The sequence below is a fragment of the Natrix helvetica genome (assembly GCF_964273705.1).
Source record: "Natrix helvetica genome assembly, chromosome: Z".
In the NCBI taxonomy this organism is placed as follows: Eukaryota; Metazoa; Chordata; class Lepidosauria; order Squamata; family Natricidae; genus Natrix; species Natrix helvetica.
In genome coordinates, this window is record NC_138554.1 from 16,751,827 (window position 1) to 16,771,904 (window position 20,078).

The window sequence follows — 20,078 nt, forward strand, 5'->3', positions numbered from 1 at the left end:
GCAGTCATAAGTGGGAGGAGATGGGTGATAGGAACAATGAGAAGACTAATAGTAAGAATTAGAGAACATTTCACTGAGGCAGCTGTTGTTGGCGCCGTCTTGGATCATGAAGATGATTTTTATCTGAGAGATCTATAAGTAATAGATCGGTGGAGCATGTCCCTTATTACTTATGTAGTGATAAGGATAACTCCAGAAAAGATGGTCTTAAGGACCAAAATGGAATTTTGAAAATTCAACTTATATTTTTCCTTTCTTCTGATACTAATGGTTAAACATGAATTTCTTTGTCACTCGGCCCATTGCATCCTTCATTTCCTGATTTCTTAGAGAATATATCATCGGATTAAGGAAAGGAGTGATTGTGGTATAAAATACAGAAGATATCTTGTCCAAACTGGAGTCGAAGATGGGAATGAGGTACACAAAGAGGCAAGGTAGGAAGAAAAGACTAACCACCATCAAGTGAGAACTACAAGTGTACAGAGCTTTCCCTCCATTCTCCTTGAAGCGGCCTTGAAGTGTGTACAGGATGATACCATAGGAGATCAGCAAGATGATGAAACAAACCAGGGAGAGCAAGCCACTGTTGGCCACCATGAGTATCTCAGTCACATGGGTGTCTACACAAGCCAATTTGACTACCTGTGGAACATCACAAAAGAAATTGTCCACTTCATTTGGCCCACAGAATGGCAGCCTCAGGACCAGGAACAGCTGGCTACCAGAGTGAAGGAGGCCTCCAGTCCAACACCAACACAAGAGTCTAACACAGCGAGGACGGTTCATCTTGATTGTGTATGTCAGTGGATGACAAATGGCCACATAGCGATCGTAGGCCATAAGAGTGAGAAGAAAAACTTCGGAACCTCCAAAGACATGTAGAAAAAAGAGCTGGGACATACAGTCTGCATAGGAGATGGTGCTACCATGGTTGATCAAATCTGTTGCCATCTTGGGAACCACCACTGAACTTAAGGCAGTATCAATGATGGATAAATTGGCTAAGAAAAAATACATGGGTGACTTTAGAAGGCGTGGGTCTATATGCACAGTTACTACAATGAGGAGGTTGCCCAACAGAATGGCAGTGTAACACATCATTACCAGGACAGATAGGAGGAGCTGGATGGGTCGAGAGCGGGAAAGACCCAGGAAGACAAATTCTGTGATTTTTGAGGCATTCATGAAGGCAATGGGACCTTACAAAGAGAAAAGACAGTTATTTAGTGTTCAGGATCTTCTCTTCCTAATCAGTGGCCACAGGGCTTTCTCTTCAGGTATGAATAAAAATGAAGAGAACTCAGTGAGCCACATAGCAGAAAGAGAAATAATGTCAATTTCAGTATCTATTATAAACTTCCTGGTACTGCTATAAATTAGAAACATAGAAAACTGATGGCAGGTAAAGACCTAGGGGTCCATCAACTCTACCCTTTGAGTTTTTTGTTTTGCTTTTTGTTGTGTTTTTAATTTATGTCTTTATGTATTTTTAATTGTTTATTTTAATTTTTGAGTGACGTGTTTATCCCAAGCCTGTTTAAACCCAGTTACTTATGACTGACCCACTACCTCCTCTTTAAGTTGGCTCCAAACATCCACTACTCTTTCTGCAAAGTAATAATTTCTAACACGACGTTCGAACTTACATCCTTCTTTCCTTCCTTACTTCCATCCCTCCCTCCATCCTTCCTTCTTTCCCTCCTTCCCTCCTTCCTTGCTTCCATCCTTCCTTTCCTCCTTCCTTCCTTCCTTCCTTCCTCTCCTTCTTCCTTGCTTCCTTCCCTCCTTTCTTCCTTCCATCTCTCCCTCCCTCCCTCCATTCCTTCCATCCTTCCTTTCCTCCTTCCTTCCTTCCTTCCTTCCTTCCTTCCTCTCCTTCTTCCTTGCTTCCCTCCCTCCTTCCTTCCTTCCATCTCTCCCTCCCTCCCTCCATTCCTTCCATCCTTCCTTTTCTCCTTCCTTCCTTCCTTCTCTTCAGTTTAAGGTTAGGATCTCGTGTTCTTGATTTTTGCTTAATATTGAAAACACTGCCTTTGAGAACCTTTTTTCACATCCTTGATATATTTAAAGGTTTCAATCATGTTCCCTCTATCCCTTCGGTCCTTGAGGCTGTACCACCAGGCTTGAAATTTTGGGCTTAGACAATCTGGAACTACATTGCCTGCGGTCTGACCTAAGCATAGTACACAGAATTGTCTGCTACAATGTCCTACCTGTCAATGGCTACTTCAGCCTCAACCACAATAATACATAGGCAAACAATAGATGCAAACTCAAGGTAAACCACTCCAAACTATTTTGCAGAAAACACGACTTCAGGAACAGAGTGGTCAATGCTTGGAATGCTCTACCTGACTCCATTGTCACATCCTCAAACCCTCATAGCTTCAACCTTAAACTGTCTACTGTGGACCTCACCCCATTCTTAAAAGGTCTGGAAAGGGGGTGTGCATAAGCGCACCAGAGTGCCTACCGTCCCTGTCCTGCTGTGCCCATTTATTTCTACTCATTTCCTTTTTCACGTCCATGTTTAAACTTATTCCTGCTATCTTGTACATGTCTGAGAAAACTAAATGAATAAAATAAATATTCAGTACCTCCAAATTCTCCTGACATGTTTTTACAGCATTTTTGTTGCCCTTACTTTTTTAAAAAAACATAGATTATAGAGGTTACCATGATCCAGTGGATTCTTCAATATCTTCAATATTTAGTGGGCTACCACTTCCCTACTGGAATGGAGCCAAAACATGCATTGAACTAGAGAGCAAATTCTCAACTCTGTTTCCATCCAATTTTTGTTTTATTAATCTTTATCATTTTCACAGTGACAGAAACAGAAAGAATCTGATTTCAAAGAATTTCGTTACTGACCAGGAGACAAATGGAGGTATAAGAGTCAGGTTTTAATTACTCACTAACTGTGACAATGATTTTCAGATTCATATAAAATGTGCAATGCAGCATAATTCTGGGATCCTTTGTGCTCTCTTGAGCTTGGTTGTTTTCTAGCATACATTTCATTACCCAACTAGATAACATCATCAGTGTTAGAAGGGAATTGGGTCTCTGTGCATATACAAATTGTTTGCCCGGTCAGTATTGGTGTGTTCTTGGTGGTTCCTTGATTAGACTGTTGTTTGATTGTTTGTCTATGTTGGTGGTTCTTTGATTTGGGGCATTGTTTACTGCTTGACTGTTGGCTTAGTACCAATATTTGGTGTTAATTTTTGCTTATCTGGGTATTGATTGCTGGGAGGAGGTTTTTCTTGTACACATGACTTGCACCTAATGTTGGGATTTGGTTCTCTGGTAGTAAGCTAGGCAATGCTAATCCATGTACATACATTTTCTAGTGACCTGCATATTTCTGTGTGTGTGTGTCATCTGTCCATCCATCCATCCATCCATCCATCCATCCATCCATCCATCCATCCATCCTTCTCTCTAATCATCTCAACCTCATAGAGTTTTTTGACCTACAGTCAACGTCTCCCTTGCTTCTAAAGCTACTTTAGATTTTAGGTTAGTAATCCATGTCACTGCTAGCAGAATGTAAGCAACCTGTTCCCTCCCCATTGGCACATAAGCAACTCCCACAGTCCTGTGAATTCGGTAGAGCAATATAGGACATCTACAACCCATATGAAAATATAGCACATCCATTCATCCTGTTTTAGAGATAAGTATCTTATAACATTTAGCAGTTCATAAGACCACTATCACCCATCATGTCAAGTTTTGCCTCACTGATGCATTTGTTTGATATCATTAAAACATTTTCCTTTCCCCTTCCCCTTTATTTTACTTCATATATATATGAAGCAAAATTCAGATTTTTGGACTGTGCTCCCACGAGCAATGAAAAAAATAAAGTCCAAAAAAAGGGGGGGGGAGAAGAGTTCATTTGACAAAAAAATATATATCAGATGTCTGTATAATAGGAGTATTAATTACCCAGGACAGTACAAGTAGGAAATATAAAAATAGAATCTACTGGCTTTTATTCTCAGCCTTTCCAAACATCTATCCAAAATAGATGAGATCTTTCTTTGCATTTGACATGTTTTAATTTTTTTTCCTCAGTAACCTATCAAAATTACCTCAAAAATTCTGAAACTGATGCCCAATATCCATTCGAAGGTACTCTTTTGTTCATTGCTTACCTGCCTTCTAAACAACTATTCTTTTCTGAAGTCAGGTAGCAGACATCCATATTACTTCTTCATTCCAGTTGCTAAGAGGACCTCCAAGATGGAATAAAGATAACACCTATAGGAAAAATTCTGGAATAAAGACAACACCTATAGGAGAAATTCTGGAATATTCTGGAATAAAGACAACAGCTATAGGAGAAATTCTGGAATTAAGACAACACCTATAGGAGAAATTCTGGAATAAAGATAACACCTATAGAAGAAATTCTGGAATAAAGACAACACCTATAGGAGAAATTCTGGAATAAAGACAACACCTATAGGAGAAATTCTGGAATAAAGATAACACCTATAGGAGAAATTCTGGAATAAAGATAACACCTATAGAAGAAATTCTGGGATAAAGATAACACCTATAGGAGAAATTTCTCATCTGGAGAAATTCACCATTACCTTTTTTCTTCAGAAAAGCAAGCAGTCAAATTAACAAGGAACAACACCTACTTCTCCTTCCAACGGTGTACACTTAAGAAATATTTCAGTATCTTATTATTATACTCTCAGGAGACATTCTTATGAAGCCGTTCCCAGGTTGCCAATCAGGAAAGATAACTGAAAAAGCTACAGAAGATATGGTTGAAGCAAAGAAATCAGTGTTTTATATATTTCTATTTAATATGTATCACTATGACCTATGCCATAAATAAGATAGTGAAAGATTATGTCAGAGTTTGTTGCAAAAAAATCAAATCCAGAAAGCACACACTGATAACTGATTCAGCTGGATTCATTAACGTCTTTATATACATAATAACAGATGAATAAATGTACAATAATACAATGCAATAGTAGAGTTGGAAGGGACCTTGGAGGTCTTCTAGTCCAACCACCTGCCTAGGCAGGAAACCCTATACCGTTTCAGACAAATGGCTATCCAACATCTTCTTAAAGACTTCCAGTGTTGGGGCATTCACAACTTCTGGAGGCAAGCTGTTCCACTGATTAATTGTTCTAACTGTCATTACGTTTCTCCTCAGTTCTAAGTTACTTCTCTCCTTGATTAGTTTCCACCCATTGCTTCTTATTCTACCCTCAGGTGCCTTGGAGAATAGCTTGACTCCCTCTTCTTTGTGGCAACCCCTGAGATATTGGAAGACTGCTATGATGTCTCCCCTAGTCCTTTCTATTAAGCTAGACATACCCAGTTCCTGCAACCGTTCTTCATATGTTTTAGTCTCCAGTCCCCTAATCATCTTTGTTGCTCTTCTCTGCACTCTTTCTAGAGTCTCCACATCTTTTTTACATTGTGGCGACCAGAACTGAATGCAGTATTCCAAGTGTGGCCTTACCAAGGCATTATAAAGTAGTATTAACACTTCACGTGCTCTTGATCTATCTCTCTGTTGATGCAGCCTAGAACTGTGTTGGCTTTTTTGGCAGCTGCTGCAGACTGCTGGCTCATATTTAAATGGTTGTCCACTAGGACTCCAAATAATAGATTCTTTCAACATGGTAGAAGTTACAAGCAGAACACAAGCATGAGAGAACAGTTTCATTTCAGAGTTCAGAGCAGACAGAGATCAGTCTTGTTTCAGTTTCAATTCTCAACACAGGCTCAGTTCTGTTTCAGCTACCATTGGCTGAACCATAGGCTGCTATGCCTATTCGTTGGCTGACCTTGTTACCATGTCTCTCCCAGTCATGAATATTCTAACAGAGTATAATGATGATCAGGATGAGAAGTAGTGTGGAATAGTAGTTAACAAAGTTGAAAAGGGGCAGAGGGACCCAAGCTTTAGATTAGCCTCAACTATGGAAGGTCATTAGTTCACTTTGGACTTCTTTCTTTAAAAAGGCCAACCTGCTTCTTAGGGTTGTCGATTGGTTGAATAAGACTTCTGACTGGTCCTTGCACTTATGACTGTTGCGACATCTCCACATTCATGTGATCAAAAACTCACCTGCTTGGCAACTGGCACACATCTATCACAGTTGCAACATCTTGGGATCATTTGATTCCCATTTCTGAATTTCTCAGCTGTCTTCCAACAAGCAAAATCAATAAGAGAAGCCTGATTTACTAAAAGGCCAACCTGATTCATTTAGCAACTGCATATACTGTTTCAACACCTCCTTTCTGCTATTGGGAACATGGAGATAAAGGGACTCGGAAAAATAAAGATTTGATTCAGAAGAAGAAAGGCAAAACATATAAATGGGTTGAGTTTATTTTAACAGCCAAGAAAAGGGTAAACAAAATTGGACTTTTTTTTCCAGATGAAACTTAGTTGGGAGTATGTTTTTCCAGGACAGTTTTGGTTCACTGCGGTTGTGGTAGTCTGTAATCATTAAACTGCAGTCCAACCCAGGCCACTCTGATGGAAAATTAAAATGGTAGAACATTCCTACAAATAATTTCTAAACAATATATGGAATTTCTTCCTTTTTAAATTATAGGTAAAGGTAAAGGTTCCTGTCAGTCTCTGCCTCGCTTGCTTGCTATTGGCTGCCATAGAAACGGGGAGGTTGGGGGCATGGTATTTGGGGTGGGAATTATATGGTACTGGAGGAGATATAAAAAAGGGAGTTTTGTTCTCACCATCTTCTGCGCATGCTGGTGGCCGGTGTTTGAGTCTGGTCAAGGCCAACCATCTTGCATACCAATCTGATGATGCCTTTTGAAGATGAAACCCACATGACACCTTAGGGAGTTGCAGATTGGACACTGGGGTGGGGTTGTTGGAGGGAGGGGGGCTGGGTAATCATTTAATATGTATTTGTTCACACCTTTTTAACTCAGATCTTGCTTTTGTTTCGCTGCTATCTTTTCATAACTAGTAAAAGTATCTTAATTTCCATGAACAATGGAATTGAGAGTTTTCTTTCTTGGTTATTGATGGAGGCACGCCTGACAGTTCCCCTCACACATATGTGCGAGTCATTCCCTACTCTAGGGAGTGGTGCTCATCAAAGCTGAAGAGCCAGCGCCATCCGAAGACGTCTCCATGGTCATGTGGCCAGTATGACTAAATGCTGAAGGTGCATAGAACGCTGTTACCTTCCCACCAAAGGTGGTTCCTATTTTTATACTTGTATTTTTACATGCTTTCGAACTGCTAAGTTGGCAGAAGCTGGGACAAGTAACAAGAATTCACTCCATTACACGGCGCTAGGGATTTGAACTGATGAACTGCCGACCTTTCTGATCCACAAGCGCAATGTCTTATCCACTGAGCCACCACATCCCTCCTAAATTATAGAGATGTTCAAAAGAAGTATAGTGACCCTCACAACTTCCTAAACAATTGGGTTTGGTTCTTTGTACCACTTCAATTGTGCCTCGTGGCTTAACCTAGCCAACTGCATAATTTGGTCACTGATATGGACAAGAAAAATGTGACCATATTCTTAAAGTCTTTCCCACTGAAAGAAGAATACTTGAATTGAAAAATATTAAATCTTCATGTTTATGTCATTCATTTACACTATACGGCGTTGAGAATAATGAAGATTAGGATAAAATTTTGGAAGACTTTTCCCATCAATGTTGTTCTAATTAACTAATTTGACTCTTGCTTATTGGCTGAGCAAGATGGATAGAGGGAAGTCCACTTGCAAAGCCACCAGGGATCCATTTTCTTTCCTTTTTCTCATTTTTAGGTTGAAAGAAAAGGGAATGAATTCCCTTATCAAAACTATAATAACTGCATGGACAAACCTTGGTCTCCTGGCAGTCACCACATAATGCTTGTTTGGTAGCCCTTGTTTAAAAAAGAACTTTGTCTGTAGTTTGTGTTTGTGGATAGTTCATACAAACCTTTAAGACAGGTGTTCCTTATCTATTCTTCTTTACTTCCCCTTTTATTTTTTGGGGTGTTGAGGGAATTTATGTATTTATTTAGTACTAGCTGATAACCCGGCGTAACCCAGGTATGTATTTATCCCAATCCTGTATTAGAGGTAGCCCTCTTGTAGACTACTGCAAAGCCATTACCATGGCAACTTCACTGTGCTGTACAGTAGAAGCCATTTTAAGGCACAACAGGCTGTATTTCAACAGAACCTCAATCCAAAATGCACAGTATCGCTCTCAGAAGTACTGTGACTTGACACTATAGATATAATTCAGCTCTTTTCATTTCAGCAGCCCAGATGTTCTGTAGTTCTGCTGGAACACACCCACACCTGGACACACACACACACACACACACACAGAGAGAGACAAGTATTTGTTTCCAGAGAATAAGGACTATGTGTACCATGTTTGGTTGAGATTGCTCGGGGCATTCCAGAGTTATGCTGGAACACATACACACATATACACACAGCCAGATAGATAGATAGATAGATAGATAGATAGATAGATAGATAGATAGATAGATGGATGGATGGATGGATGGATGGATGGATGGATGGATGGATGGATGGATGGATAGATGGATGATTGATAGATAGATAGATAGATAGATAGATAGATAGATAGATAGATAGATAGATAGATAGATAGATCTGCCCATCATCACCAAAGGTGAATCATTAGACCTCCCTTTAGGTTAACCTTAATGTACAAACCTCCCCTAAAAATCCAAACACCAAAATGGACATAAATGGATGATGAAAACAATTCAATGAAATATTTGAATTTATTGCAATAATGTACATCTAAAAGGTTCCTCACATTATGCAATATGTTTGCTTTTTACTTTACATATGTGAATTCAACTACCATGTATGCTTGTGTTTTTATGTTCTTATCAACATACTGTGCAAAGCATGATTAGTTTTACCATTTGCTTCATTGATTAATTTATTAATCAGCACATGATATGAACCTCAAATAGTTCACCTTTCAATAAAAGCTTGTTGTACAAATAAAACCCAAATATTTGTGTTTCTCAGAGACCAGGTTCTTGTGAATTCATTCCTTAGAAGGGGAAACCTTTTTAGTTACGTTCTTTTGTTTTGATTGGCTCTACAGTCAACAACAGTATGATATTCCTAGAAGTGATGAGGTCAAAATGTTGACACCATTTTTTTTCATTTGGAAGAAGTATGGGTACAGTTTCATTGGAAAGTGGGAAACTTAAGCCTTGATAGTCACATTGCTCTATAAAACCTACTCTCCAAATAGGAAAACATAGCCAGTTCTTTACAGTCCACATATTCCTTTATTTGTTCATTAGAATTATTCATCTCTTTTGTTCTTGAGTATTTCATTTTAATCCATAAATGACATGCTATGATTAACTGCTCAAGACCTTCAGGGAACAATGAAGGGCTATAGCCTCTATAAAGTATAACACATTCATGTTTCCACTAAAGCCAGTGCTCCAATGTACCTAGAGGAAATATTGACTTATATGTTTGATTGTGCTTATCTCAGCAGCCATAGATGGGAGGGGTAAATTCAGCAGGTTCTGACAGATTCTGGAGAACCAGTAGCAGAAATTTTCAGTAGTTCAGAGAACCGGCAAATACCACCTCTGGCTGGCCCCAGACTGGGGTGGGAATGGGGATTTTGCAGTATCCTTTCCCTGGAGTGGGGATTTTGCAGTATCCTTTCCCTGGAGTGGGGATTTTGCAGTATCCTTCCCCTGGAGTGGGATGGGAATGGAGATTTTGCAGTATCCTTCCCACAGGAATGGGGATTATGCAGTATCCTTCCCCTGGAGTGGGATGGGAATGGAGATTTTGCAGTATCCTTCCCCTGCTATGCCCACCAAGCCACACCCACAGAACCGATAATTAAAACATTTGAATTTCACCACTGGAGGTTAGGTGCTGAGGTTCACTAGTCCTGCCATTACATATACAATAGTAGGAACTACAATACCAAATAAGATTATCGGAAACAAGCAAGCTTTTTTTGAAACATCTACTCATCCTTCTGCTTCTTTTTGAGACCAGTGGGAAAACATCAATTTCTTCCTCAGCCGTCCCATTGCCTCTTTCATTTCCCGATTTCTTAGAGAATATATCATAGGATTAAGGAAAGGAGTGATTGTGGTGTAAAATACGGATGCTACTTTGTCCAGACTGGTACTGAAGATGGGAACAAGGTATACAAAGAGGCAAGGTAGGAAGAAAAGACTAACCACCGTCAAGTGAGAGCTACAGGTGTACAGAGCCTTCCCTCCACTCTCTTTGAAGCGACCTTGAAGCGTGCTCAGGATGATGCCATAGGAGATCAGCAAGATGACGAAACAAACCAGGGAGAGCAAGCCACTATTGGCCACCATGAGTATCTCTGTCACATGGGTGTCAACACAAGCCAGTTTGACTACCTGTGGAACATCACAAAAGAAATTGTCCACCCCATTTGGCCCACAGAATGGAAGCCGTAAGACCAGGAACAATTGGCTGGAAGAGTGGAGGAGGCCTCCAACCCAACAGAAGCACAGGAGTCTAATGCAGCGTGGTCGGTTCATTGTGGTTGTATATGTGAGTGGATGGCAAATCGCCACATAGCGATCGTAGGCCATGAGGGTTAGGAGGAGCATCTCTGTACCCCCAAAGAAGTGTAGGAAAAAGAGCTGGGACATGCAGCACCCAAATGAGATAGTCCTGCCACTGGTGACCAGATCAGTTGCTACTTTGGGGACTACCACTGAACCCACAGATGTATCAATGATGGATAAATTGGATAAGAAAAAATACATGGGCAGCTTTTTAAGGTGTGGATCTACATGTACAGTCAGTACAATGAGAAGGTTGCCAAGCAGAATGGCAGTATAACATAACATGACCAGGGCAAACAGAAGGAGCTGGATGGACCAAGTCCTGGAAAGACCCAGTAAGATGAATTCGGTGACCCTGGAGGCATTCACGAAGGTGACAGGACCTTGGAAGAAGAAAAAATAAATCTTTGTCATTACAACTGTCTCGTACTAATCAACGACAACAGGGAACAGGGAACAATTTTTCTCATTGAATAAAAAGTAAAATGTACTCCTTGAGTCTTGTAATGCAAAGAGAAAATATTGATTTTTTAAAAAACAATAGTTTGCAGTGAACCGTTTCCTTTCAGATTCTATTCTGGCTTACATTACTCCTGAAGCCCTATTATGGACTAGGGATACTGGATTTTGTAGTCCTGAAATGTTTGGCTGATTACAGTTCCAGCTGGGGGGAAATCCCACATTTTAACTAAAGTGAGCTGAGATTCTGGAACCCTGATGCCACCATCACCAAATATTGTGCTTTATGTTCTCAATATTTCACTTCGTAGATCACCAAGTCTCATTAAAGTTTCTTTGGTTAAACTGACATTAAATAAAGTGAATGTTATTCACCTTATTAACGAAGTTAATTTATTATTGCGTGACTGTCTTCCCCAGGCCTGGCAGATTTATAGAAGAAGCATTTTCTTGTAGAATATTGTATATGTCTGTAATACATTATTGTATATTAATATTAGTAGCAGTAAATTCTAAGGGAATGGATTTGTTTTACATTTGAAAAACAAGGAAATCTAAAGTCATATGTAACTATGAAGATATAGCTAATAAGGCAAAAAGAATTGGGTAATAAGAATTGATTCCTGAATCCAACTAAGATTCATCTAAGCCATGACTCTTTGCAAGACTCCCCCAGTTTCACACTTCTACGGAAAAAAAAAATAGCGAAATACCATTCATGCAGAAAATCTCCAGAACTGTAAAGCCTACAAACATGAAATTTGGCACATATCTTCCTCTTGGCTTCTAGGTGCTCGCTTAGAAAGGATTTTGCGAAATGACCATCAGACCATTAGTATTTCTTGTACAGTAAGTATTTGTACACCAGTGATGTGTGGTGAGGTTTATGGCTGGTGAGGCACTATTTAATTCAGAATGGACGAAGAGGAGGAGAGATGAAAGGCAAGTGGTGGGGAGGAATTCCTTCTCTTTCCCCCAGTGTATCCCTCAGCAGCAGTATGCTTAAAGCCCTCAATGGCAGGTAGGGGTGGGTAGAAATTAGAAAACAATGAAGAATAAACATGTTCTTCCTGGAGCTTGGTGGGGGTAGGAAGCAGCCATCCCCGTCTGTTACCAAAGGAACCTCAGGTGGTTAAAAGGGAATAAGCGTGGACTTAGCTCAGGAGAAATGACTGGATTCTATTGTTAGCCCACTTCGGATAATAAAAAGCGCTATTGCCAATTTGCATCCATGCTCCAGCAGGCGGCGGGGGGGGGGCAACTTCCAACAAAATGCAGCAACCGGAGAAAAGCAGCAAGGGGCAAGGAAACTTGTGGGGAGAGCTACGTGCTGTTTTCGCCTTAGATTCCTCTCCTCTCCTCTGCGCCTGCACCTTTCCTCCTGGGCTCTCTCCCAGCAACCTCACCAGCTGCTTCTTTTGCCATGACGTTTCCCGGCATGGCAAAAGACTTTTTTCCCCTTCGCCTTCCAGCCCACCAAGAAGCACCAGATCTGAGCCGCAACTGCCAATTGATCATTTGTAGCTTGGCCCGGACCACGGGGGAAAGCTTGCTAGGGGAAAGCACTTTCTTTCGCCTGCGGCAGAGCTCAGGCATTCACTCTTTTCCCTCGACAACCCACTGACTACCTATTTGTCGGAAGCTTTGGTAGGCTCGCATCCCCCCACCCAATCTTCCTCCCTTTGCAATACATGCAAGGTTAACTCAACAGAGAAGACTCAATCCAAATGGCAACTGGCATTGCATTTATTAAAGAAAAAAGAAAAAAAGGAAATTTGAAGGAAAAGAGGTAGCGTGGGGTGGGGGTGGGGGCATCAGAAATGGAGGAAGAGCGGGGCGACACTGCAGCTTTAAACAGAATGACAGAGTTGAAGCCTCTAAAACAAGCGCCCTCTACTATGAGGCAGGAGAACTGTGTGCCTCAACTACCTCGGTATTTTTTAGGCTTCTAACCCTCGCTTAACTCTGCTCGAGCGATCATAAAACACCTAAAAAGTCAGACTAGATGAGGCATGCAGTTCTCCTGCCTCATAGTAGAGGGCACTTTTTTAGAGACTTTTCTAAACAGGCAGTCATTCACGGTGAGGTAGCCTCGCCTCAGCACTCGCCTTTTCCCATTTACATATGTCTACTGGTGGATATGTTTGGAGCTTGACAGCTGTTGTAAACCCATATATATATACATATACATATACATATACATATACATATACATATACATATACATATACATATACATATACATATACATATACATATACATATACATATACATATACATATACATATACATATACATATACATATACATATACATATACATATACATATACATATACATATACATATACATATACATATACATATACATATACATATACATATACATATACATATACATATACATATACATATACATATACATATACATATACATATACATATACATATATATATATATATATATATATATATATATATATATATATATATATATATAATTACACACACACACACACACACACACAGAGAGAGAGAGAGATAAAATTCAGTGACCTGCTAGCTACTGGAGTGACTGCTTTTTACCATTGAAAATGTTGCTAATTTATTTTCATCCAGATTTGTGATTCTCTTTCATTTTTAAGAGATCATTGGTTTGCTTGATTTTATAGTAGCAATCAGTGGTAGTAGAATGAGAGATCCTTTCCACTAAGACATTGATTGATGGTTAATTGATTATGTGTCATCAAATCATTTTTTATTCCTAGTGACCACATAGAAAGATTCTTTCCAAGACAGAAAGGCATAAGTAATATCAGGGATTTATATAGTCCACCAAAATTCTTGTAGTTGTTAATCACATATTATATTGTAATATTGTAAGCCACTCAGAGTTACCTTGTAGTAAGAAGTCCTAAAGGTGCTTTTTCCAAAAGCACCTGGACTTTCTTTTTTGCTTGAAGATGTTTCACTTCTCAACCATGAAGCTTCTTCAGTTCTGACTGAATGGTGGAGAACGGAAGGATTTATATTCCTTGCAGGATTTATATGAAAGGATCCTTCCATTCTCCACCATTCAAGTCAGAACTGAAGAACCTCTTGGATGAGAAGCAAAATTCTTCAAGCAAAAAAAAAAACAAAGTCCAATTGCCTTTTGAAAAAGCATCTTCAAGACAACAATGACCTGGATGACCGAGAATCTCCATAGACATCTGCAGCCAATAAATTTCATTTACAACAACAACTACAATAACAGCTACAAAAATAATATATTCGAAACTTATTTGAGGTGTTCTTCCTCCAGATCAGCACGACAGAATGTTTTGATGCCATCATAACTTGGTTCCTCTCTAAGTAGACTTTTAAAGCCATCTCTCTTTTATGATTACTTACTGTCCATTTCTTCGGGCCAATACATTCTTCCCCTTCTTGTTCCCAGATCTGATTTTCTGAGCTAGCACTGAGCTGCATTAGGATATCTTCAGAGCTGAGGTTCCTGAGTGGTAAAGGAAAATGTAAAAATTAATTTAATAAAGGGGAATGTATATCTTTATTGGCCAAGTGTAATTGGACACACAAGAAATTTGCCTTTGGTGCATAAGCTCTCACGGTATGTAAAGAAAAATAAAATACAATATTCATCAAGAATCATAAGATACATTATGATACAATAATGTTACATTATTAACATTATGGTTAATTGAAAGTATAAATGTGCAATATGAATTAATGGGAATCTTTTGTTTTAATCTTTGTTTTGACTCTCTAGAGATAGGCGATATTATAATTCTCATAAAGACTTATTGTTACTTAATAGATAATTATGGATTTAAGGAAATAAGGGCTGTCACAAATGAAAGAATATTAATGGTAATCTGAACACATAATGCTCAATGAAATATTTAGTTATGTTTAATGGATAACCAGTGACTTTATTTTTAATTGTAAAAACTGTTGCACAAAAACTTGTAACCAAACGACATGCTTGATGAAATTGAGGAAAGTCGTTTTTTCTCCTTGCTTTTGTTCTGTATGTGTTGTCTTTGTTTTTTTGCAAAGAAAAAATAAATAAATAAAAATTATTTTTTAAAAAAGAATCATAAGATACAACACTTAGTGATAGTCATAGCTTACAAATAAGCAATCAAATTATACTAGGAAACAAATAAAATAATATAAATTTTGAAGATACAAGCAACATGGCTATAGTCATAAATGGGAAGAGATAGGTACTAGGAAGGAAGAGAAGAATAATAGTAATACAGTCTTAGTAAATAGTTTGACAGTGTGGGAATTAGTTGTTAAGCAGAGTGATGTCATAGTGGGAAAAACTGTCCTTGTGTCTAGTTGTTCTGGTGTGCAGTGCTCTATAGTGTCGTTTTGAGGGCAGAAATTGAAACAATTTATGTCCAGGATGTGAGGGGTCTGTGGATATTTTCACTGCCCTCTTTTTGACTCGTGCAGTATACAGGTCCAGGATGGAAGGCAGATTGTAAGCAATTGTTGTTTCTGCAGTTCTAATTATCTAATTATTCTCATTTCGTGCATAAATCCACCTTACCAAAAGAGATCAAAGATCTATCATTTGGAACTTCATTAAAGGAGAATAAAAATACCTTCAAAAGCTCTCAACCTGGGTGTTGCGTCCTTCCTTTGAACATTGCTCCTCATTTCCCCCTCCCCCACTTACTCTTCTTCTAGAGCCAAGAGACAGAGATCCACAGTACCTGCTCATTCCAGTCACTTAGTGGCTTCTCCAAGCTGGAATGAAGGTAACTCTAAACCGTGATTGTCTTTTTCTTCTTCCAGGAGTAGAAAATGAAGCATACTGTCTGATAAAGGAGGGGCACCTCCTCTTCCTTCCTCTAGGGCATCAATCAATACAAATGAAGCATTTCAGTGACCCTTTATTGGGCCTTTGAGACAATGGGCTTATGAGCCTTTTCTTAGGTCTCCAGTCAGGGGAGATAATTGCAGAAGTCAAAGGGCATATGGTTGAAGTTGACTAGGATAGTTGGATCTTTAACAGATTAGCAGAGTTGGAAGGGACTTTTTAGGTCATCTAGTCCAACACACACACACACACACACACACACACACACACACCGCCCAAGCAGAAGACCTTACATCATTTCTGACAAATGGCAGTCCAATCTCTTCTTGAAAGCCTCCAGGGATGAAGCTCCCACAACTTCTGAAGGCAACTTCTATTCCATTGGTTGTTCTGACTGCCAGAAAATGTCTCCTTATTTCCAGGTCGAATCCCTCCTTGATCAATTTCCATCAATTATTCCTTGTCTGGCCTTCAGAAAATAGTTTGCCCTCCCTCCTCTCTGTGGCAGTCCCTCAAATATTGGAATACTACTATCATGTCTTCCCTGGTCCATCTCTCCACTAGACTAGCCATGCCCAGTTCCTGCAACCATTCATCGTATGTTTTAGCCTCCAGTCCCCTAATCATCTTGCTTGCTCTTCACTGCACTCTTTCCAGAATCTCAACATCTTTTTATAGTGTGAGGACCAAAACTGGATAGAGTACTCTAGATGTCGTCTTACTAAGGTTTTATAGAATGGTCTTAGTATCTCCCTTGATCTTGATTGTATCCCTCTGTTGATGCAATTTAGGATTGCAATTTAGGATTCTGCGCAAGGAGATACTTTTATGTATCTTTTATGGGAAGTAATATTTATAATCTGAGGGAAAAAATGGATGATGATGATGATGATGATGATGATGATGATGATGATGATGATGACGACAGAATTGTAAGCTGCCCAGAGTCACTTGGTTGACTTGGGTAACTATAGATTGTTACTATATAGATATAGTATACTATATAGATTGACAAATAAATGATGGTGATAATTGCAACTCAAGCACTGAGCTTCCTTTGGTTTTCTTTGTAGAAGATTGACATAGTGTTACTATGGGTAGTCCTTGACTTAGGACCACAAGTGAGCCCAAAAGTTATGTCGCTAAGCAAGAAATTTGTTAAGTGAGTTTTCCCCCCATTTTATGACCTTTCTTGCCACAGTTGGGAAGTGAATTGCTACAGTTATCCCAAAGGTGCTTTTTCGAGAGGCAACTGGACATTTAGCCTCTCATCCAAGAAGCTTCTTCAGTTCTGGCTGGATAGTGGGGAATGGATCCAGCCAGAGCTGAAGAAACTTCTTGGATGAGAAGTGAAATGTCTTTAAAGAAAACCAAAAAGTCCAGTTGCCTCTTGAAAAAGCACCTTTGGGACAACCATGACATGAATGACTCTCCTCAGACAATCACTTTAGTTATTTAGTAACATGGTTGTTAAGGGAACTTGGCTTCTGTATTTAATTTTCTTGTGGAAAGTACCGTATTTTTTGGAGTATAAGTTGCACCAAGGTTTTAAGAGGCAAATTTTTTTTAAAAAAAATTGCATTCTACAAACCTCCCAAAAGCGGCTCGTTTTTTGCAAAAACGGGCCCGTTTTTTTTTTAAAAAAGGGCATGAATATCCCTTAGGAGGCTTGTAGAGTACTCTGGGGGCGGGGGGCAAAAATGAGCAAAAAACAGCCCATTTTTCGCAAAAACGAGTTCTTTTTTGCCAAATAAAGGGTATTAGGAAACTTCTGGGGGTTGGAAGAGCAAATTTGAGCAAAAAACAGCACATTTTTGCTCATTTCTGCCCTCCCCAGACCCCAGGAGCTCTCTGAAAGCCTCCTACAAGCTATGCATGGCCATTTTGGTGAAGGGGCGGGGTTTCAGGAGGCAAAAAAAATGCTGTATTCAGTGTATAAGACGTACCCAGATTTTCAGCCTCTTTTTTTGTGGGAAAAAGGTGCGTCTTATGCTCCGAAAAATACGGTAAATGATTTGTGCTCTTAAAAGCCCATTTCTTCTAAAAGAACTGCCTGTGTTTAGGCGCTTCGAAACCAGCATGTATTTGGGAAGTTTGGTTGAAGCATCCTGGGGTCATATGGCCACTACTTGCGACCTTCCCAACTGGCGTCTGACAAGCAAAACCAATGGTGCCAGGTCAGAATTTGCTTAACAACAGCCTCCGTTAGTCCAAGAGGTGGTCATAAGTCAAGGACTGCTGTAATTATGAATTCATCCATTCATGCTCCATGGCTATGAATGGGAGACATACTGGGGAGAGTTTAGGGGAGTCATTCCCCATCAACCTTCTGCTCCAACGAGCTTTACAGTTATCCCACTTGTTTGGTGATTATCTAATAAAATTGCAGTTGCAGCACAGTATATGCTGCCATTGTATAAGCAACACTTTTATTTCATTAATATAAATCACTTTATGTCCAGCTAAGAGGTGCTTAAAGGTGGGCTGTTTTGACAACCTATAGGGGTGTCAAACTCAAGGCCAGATCTGGCCCATGGGATGCTTAAATCCAGCCCATTGGGCCGGCCTGGAAATATCAAAAGACTAGCCTGCAGTGCCTCTGGCAGCTAAAATGAGCTGCGTGCAGGAGGCCCTGTGCCTCATTTACACCCTCCATGGTCTCCTGGAGCACTTTGCTGGCTGAAAACGGCCCCAAAAAGCCCGAAAACAGCTGGCGGAGTGCTGCAGTAGGCCATGGAGGGTGAAAACGAGGCACAGGGGGGCTGCATGCAGATCACCCATGCCCTGTTTTGACTGGCAGGTTGTTGCAGGAGGCATCTGTCCCCTACCCCCACTCCCCACCCTGGCCTACAGAGAACTACCATGCTGATCTGGCCCTCAAAGCAATCCAGTTTGACATCCCTGACCAGTGGTGAAATTCATTTTTTTTATTACCGGTTCCGTGGGCGTGGCTTGGTGGGAAAGGTGTGGCTTGGTGGGAGAGGCTTGGTGGGCATGACAGGGGAAGGATACTGCAAAATCTCCATTCCCATCCCACTCTGGGGCCAGCCAGACGTGGTTTTGCCGGTTCTCTGAACTACTCAAATTTCCACTACCAGTTCTCCAGAACCTTTCAGAACCTGCTGGATTTCACCCCTGTCCCTGACCTACCATGGCACTAAGTGGTATCTTGATTCAACAAGGAGCACAGTGGCTCAAATTGTTGGGATGCCGGGCAGGTGGTTGGAGAGCCCACATTTGAGACCTGAGAGTTGACATGGGGAGGGCTTAAGCTCTGGTCCTTCACTCACCAAGTTTCTACTGGGGACATGAAAGGACCCCCCCTCCCCACGCAGGGCAATGGTGATGTCACCGGCTAATCCTTTCAATCCAGAAGCACCGTGGCGTTTCTGACTCAAGTGCAAGATCTGATTCCAATAGGTGTGTTTAAAAGATACACTATATTGCCAAAATTATTTGCTCATTGCCTTTACTCGCATATGAACTTACTGTAAGTGACATCCTATTCCTAATCCGTAGGGTTCAATATGATGTCGGTCCACCCTTTGCAGTTATAACAGCTTCAACTCTTCTGGGAAGGCTGTCCACAAGGTTCAGGAGTGTGTTTATGGGAATTTGTGACCATTCTTCCAGAAGCGCATTTGGGAGGTCACACACTGATGTGGGATGAGTTTACGTGGTCTACCACTTTGTGGCTGAGTTGCTGTCGTTCCCAAACACATCCACATTCTTATAATACAGATGACAGTTGACTGTGGAATATTTAGGAGCGAGGAAATGTCACGACTGGATTTGTTGCACAGGTGGCATCCTATACAGCAGTGTTTTTCAACCTTTTTTGGGCAAAGGCACACTTGTTTCATGAAAAAAATCACGAGGCACACCACCATTAGAAAATGTTAAAAAATTTAACTCTGTGCCTATATTGACTATATATAAAGTAATTCTCTTGAATAGGAATCAAATAAACACAAAGAAAGTATTTTATAATTACTTTATTATGAAATAGTAAACAGAAATATGAAAAATTATAAAATACTTTATTCAGTGCGCAACCTGGGCCTGTTTGGCTGAACACAAAGCTGATATTCTGGCTGGAATCGAAGAAAGACACACGCGTAGCTCTTCGTCAACAGCTCTCAGTCTCTCTCTGTATTTTGTTTTTAT

The 20,078-nt window shown here is 40.1% G+C and overlaps 2 protein-coding genes across 2 annotated transcripts; both read right to left on the minus strand.

Moving 5' to 3' along the window:
- Positions 1–264: 264 nt before the first annotated feature.
- Positions 265–1,188, minus strand: LOC309401307 (olfactory receptor 4Q3-like; the record flags this gene model as incomplete). The annotated part of the gene is made up of 1 exon (XM_081970375.1): positions 265–1,188. The coding sequence occupies one exon, from the start codon at positions 1,186–1,188 to the stop codon at positions 265–267; it is 924 nt and encodes a 307-aa protein (XP_081826501.1).
- An 8,851-nt stretch (positions 1,189–10,039) lies between these two features.
- On the minus strand, positions 10,040–11,032 carry LOC309401308 (olfactory receptor 4Q3-like; the record flags this gene model as incomplete). Its single annotated transcript, XM_081970376.1, has 1 exon — positions 10,040–11,032. One exon carries the CDS (start codon positions 11,030–11,032, stop codon positions 10,040–10,042), a length of 993 nt encoding a protein of 330 aa, XP_081826502.1.
- Positions 11,033–20,078: the final 9,046 nt, after the last annotated feature.